The 3,789-nt window shown below is 38.2% G+C and overlaps 1 protein-coding gene across 2 annotated transcripts in view; it reads left to right on the plus strand.

The window, feature by feature from the left end:
* The first annotated feature begins 956 nt into the window (after window positions 1-956).
* LOC109288940 (protein SSUH2 homolog) overlaps window positions 957-3,789 on the plus strand; it is a 44,168-nt gene continuing 41,335 nt past the window's right edge. The window contains exon 1 of one of the 2 annotated variants that reach the window (XM_019504694.1): window positions 957-1,744. In XM_019504694.1, the coding sequence (XP_019360239.1) occupies window positions 1,722-1,744 (23 nt within the window). In that variant the 5' untranslated portion in view covers window positions 957-1,721. The remainder of the gene's footprint in view (window positions 1,745-3,789) is intronic. The other variant, XM_019504695.1, reaches the window with a different exon arrangement.

Below are 3,789 nucleotides of genomic sequence, written 5' to 3' on the forward strand. Positions count from 1 at the left end.
GTAAACACTGTAAAAAATGGACTGTAAAAAACTGTCCAGATTCAGTTCCTTTAGAATCCAGTGATCAAATGCTGCAAGAATCAAGTGACTATTGAAACACCTCCCCAACTAGAAATATGCAGCCTTAATTTGGGGATGTTTAGAAAACATCTCTCTGTTAGCGACCTGCTATACAGGCCTACAGGACATTGGTATTTCAGTCTGCTGTAGAAGGGGGACAAACGATGGCATGCAGATTTGGATTTGGGTAGAAATCTGAGTTAGTGGTCTGGACTTCAGAAAAGTGACTTTGAATTTATACCAGTAAATGGAAAGTGTGTTGAGTTCGTTGTAATAATATACTTACTCAAAAAACATATACTAAAAAATGTTATTTTCACAATAAGCTCTTTTCAGTAGGTTAGTTCCGGTGTTGTATCATTTATAGTTCTGTAGCACCATCTAGTGTGTAGTGATGGCACTGGGAACAGTATATTCCTTTTTCTTTAGCGTCTAAGAGTTTCAGTGGGCCATATTCTTGCTCACAGCAGTCTTACACAAGTGCAGCTTGTTGTCACTCAGCAGGAGATGGGGTTACATCCTGGAACACCATTAAAGGTCCTTAGAATTGCACTTCTGTGAGATTGCACCTGTATAAATGAGAATCTGGTAGGCTTCATTTTATTGTTTCTTTTCAGGTAGCATAGGCAATAGGTTGTTTACTAGCAAATAATAATTATATCCCAGAGAGTTTACAGAGTTAGACCTGGAATGGAGAAGCTCTAAAGTCAATGGAAAGATTTCCATTGGATCAGGTCCCAGAGGCAGGATCGAGTCCAGTAGTATTAGGATATTACTGTTAGTGAAACATTTATATCGTGAATGTATAAGAACTCAGAAACACTAATGTAGTGACTGACTGCGCACTGAACTTATGTTGTTACAGGTTTAAACCAGTTTCTGACCACTTAAACCAGTTTATGTGTAACTTCCATCCCTAGCCCTATAGAACAGTGATGGAAGGATGCCTCCAAGGATCCAAGGAATTGGTATGCATGACTGAGAGCAGATGGGTGGGGTGTGCCTGGGCTTCTGGGCTACACCAGAGATGTGACATTAGGTAATACCCCAAGAAATCAAGGGCTTGATCCTGTTCCATTGAAATCAATGGGAGAATTTACATATCACTGGGCATCTTATTAAGGGCATGGCGAACTGCTGGTTGGTGATAGGGCACACAACATTTTGTGTGTACTATTCTTCACCCTCCCACCCCTGCTGCTCATGGCAAACAGGACCACAGATGATTAATTACAACATAGCATACCTTGGCTGCTTAGCAACTTTGTCTCTGCAACAGGAAATGGAACTTCTGCAAAAGTCCCAAATTCGTGACTGCTTGCAAAAGTGACACTCAGAGCAGAACAGATACTAAGAGACCCTCAGTAATAGCAGTCAAATAGGCTCTGCTGATTTGCTTTAATACAATGAGAAAAACCATGTGCAAACTGGTTTCCAATATGATTTGTTAAGCAGCTGTTTAATAAAATAACTCAAACTGATCCTAGCAGATTACATACCAGTTGGGTGACAAGTTATAAAACCCCAGGGAGAACTGCATAATCCTGTATCTTCCAATTTCACGTAGCCATTGCAACTTCCTCTAACTGCAAGGCCTCTTAAAACTGACAACCAACACAGGATGTGTCATTTGTCAAGCAAGCAGCAGTCTTTCAGCAACAATGGAGCAAGAGCAGCTGATCAGGTGAGCTTAAGAAAAAAGAATTTGTATTTCTTCTCAAAAATGAATCCTATGCAGTTTGAAGGATCGTGGAAGCAATCAGTCACTCTGTGAGATATATTAATATAATAATTAGAGGAAGCATGATATTGAGGTTTATTTAAACAAAAGTTAAAAATCAGGGGGGAGGATTTGTTAATATAACTCAGTTGAACTCTTTTAGGTTTAATGGTATAGTCTATAAAAAGTAAAAGTACTCCACTCAATGTGTGTTGCTATTGGGTCAAAGAAAGTTTTCTATAAAAGTTCTGCTTAATGCCAATTGAGGCTATCAAGTAATGTTACTTTCTCTGTGTTGTCTAGCAGAAGGTTTACCAAGGTGCCTGCCTTCTGTGTCATGACTACAAGAGATGTTTTATTTCCTCCTGCAATTCCCATTTTTATGGGTTTGCTGCTCAGGAAAATAAAATCTTTGCTCACTGAAACATGACAGAGATGCTGTCAAGGGGAGAAATGCAGTACACAAAACCATGTTCAATTGTGAATGCAGGAGATATATCTGTAAAAGCCCACACGCTTATAAGGATGCACATTTGCCATTAGTTAAAGGTTTGTGCCTAATTTTCTCTTTGAAACCTAGCAAAACAATTACATTCTAAGTTAAGGATGAACTGTAATAAATATTTGTCCTTCTCCTCTGAAAAAAACTCTATTCATTGGAATACCTAAAGACTGCATTGAACAATAATGTTACTACAGAGTGTAGTGGCTTTATTGTAGATAAGGCAGCATTTTCCCCCAAGTGATGCTGAAGTGCAGTATGAACACTCAGTTATTTTGCAGATTGCACCTTGAAACTAGACCCTATTCACTTTTGCCAGAGAAATATTGAAATTCCTGCACTTGGTAGAGTTTGTTCTTTTTGGTCTGTTATGATGCTGTTCTTGGTATATTCACTTAGAAGCACACTTTTCTTTACTAGCAGTAATATGAATTTTTCATTTATCCACGAGACACACTGGGCTAGGAACTTACGTAGTGTAAATTGTAATGTCTTCACCGAAGATGAAGTAGTGGATTTACAGCAGGGGATCTGCATTGACATGAGTGGTTCCCCTTTATGTGCAGTTTTTGGGTCGGTTTTCACATTAGGTATATTGTCTCTCCTTCTGCTAACCTCTTTTCTCCATTTTCTTTTGTCTTTGTACCTCTTTTCATTTCCAGTCTATGGCTTGGGATGTGATATGGGGCTATATTTGTGCTATTTCTAGTTCCACTAAAGGCAGGAAGTCTCAGAAATGCCAGGAAACATCTTGCACGACATTTTCAGAAATGTGAATAGCCATTTTAAGATTCACACCCCATCTGGTTTAACAGCATGAGGTTATCCTTTTCCTCAACTGCCTTTGGGCAATGACTTAGAGTTGACACTGGTGTAAATGAGATCAAACTTTGGCTTGCTAGGTCTTTTAGTTATAGCAGTGGTATATCTACAGCCTGTGTTGGAATCTTTGCATATTTTTTAACCTGACCCAGATTTCATTTTTTAAACCACAAATCTAGCATAACTCTAAACAGATCCACTTATCCAATTAAAAACCCCCACAAAATTCAGCTACATTTCTGCGTTGGCAAACTATCATCAGTGCTTACGTATTTAATCTTATGTTATGTATCTAAATGCTCTTGCTAATTTTTATAGAGATTGTTAATGAAATGTTTATGAGTTTCTAATCAAGAATTATCAAGGGGAAGCATCTAATGATACATCATAGGTTTTGATTTATAAAATGTCTGTGAATGTAGCTTCAAGTGCCTGACAGGGTTCTGCTATAAAGAAATTACAATGATTTTAAAGATATATTTAATATTTCACATTGTGCCTGCGTTATTAATACAAAGGGTAAAAGGAAACTCTTCGTTGGCCTGTTTCCACATGCTTGGATCAAGATAAAACCAGAGCTTATCAGTAGTAACTAGGGAAGCAAAGACTACGATCATCAATACAACCAAAGACCTGGTAATTGCAGCTTTAGTGTCCTGGCTCTAATCTGCCTTTTTAACTGTAG

Source organism: Gavialis gangeticus, unplaced genomic scaffold, assembly GCF_001723915.1.
Source record: "Gavialis gangeticus isolate Ggan-Ray unplaced genomic scaffold, GavGan_comp1, whole genome shotgun sequence".
Lineage (NCBI taxonomy): Eukaryota > Metazoa > Chordata > Crocodylia > Gavialidae > Gavialis > Gavialis gangeticus.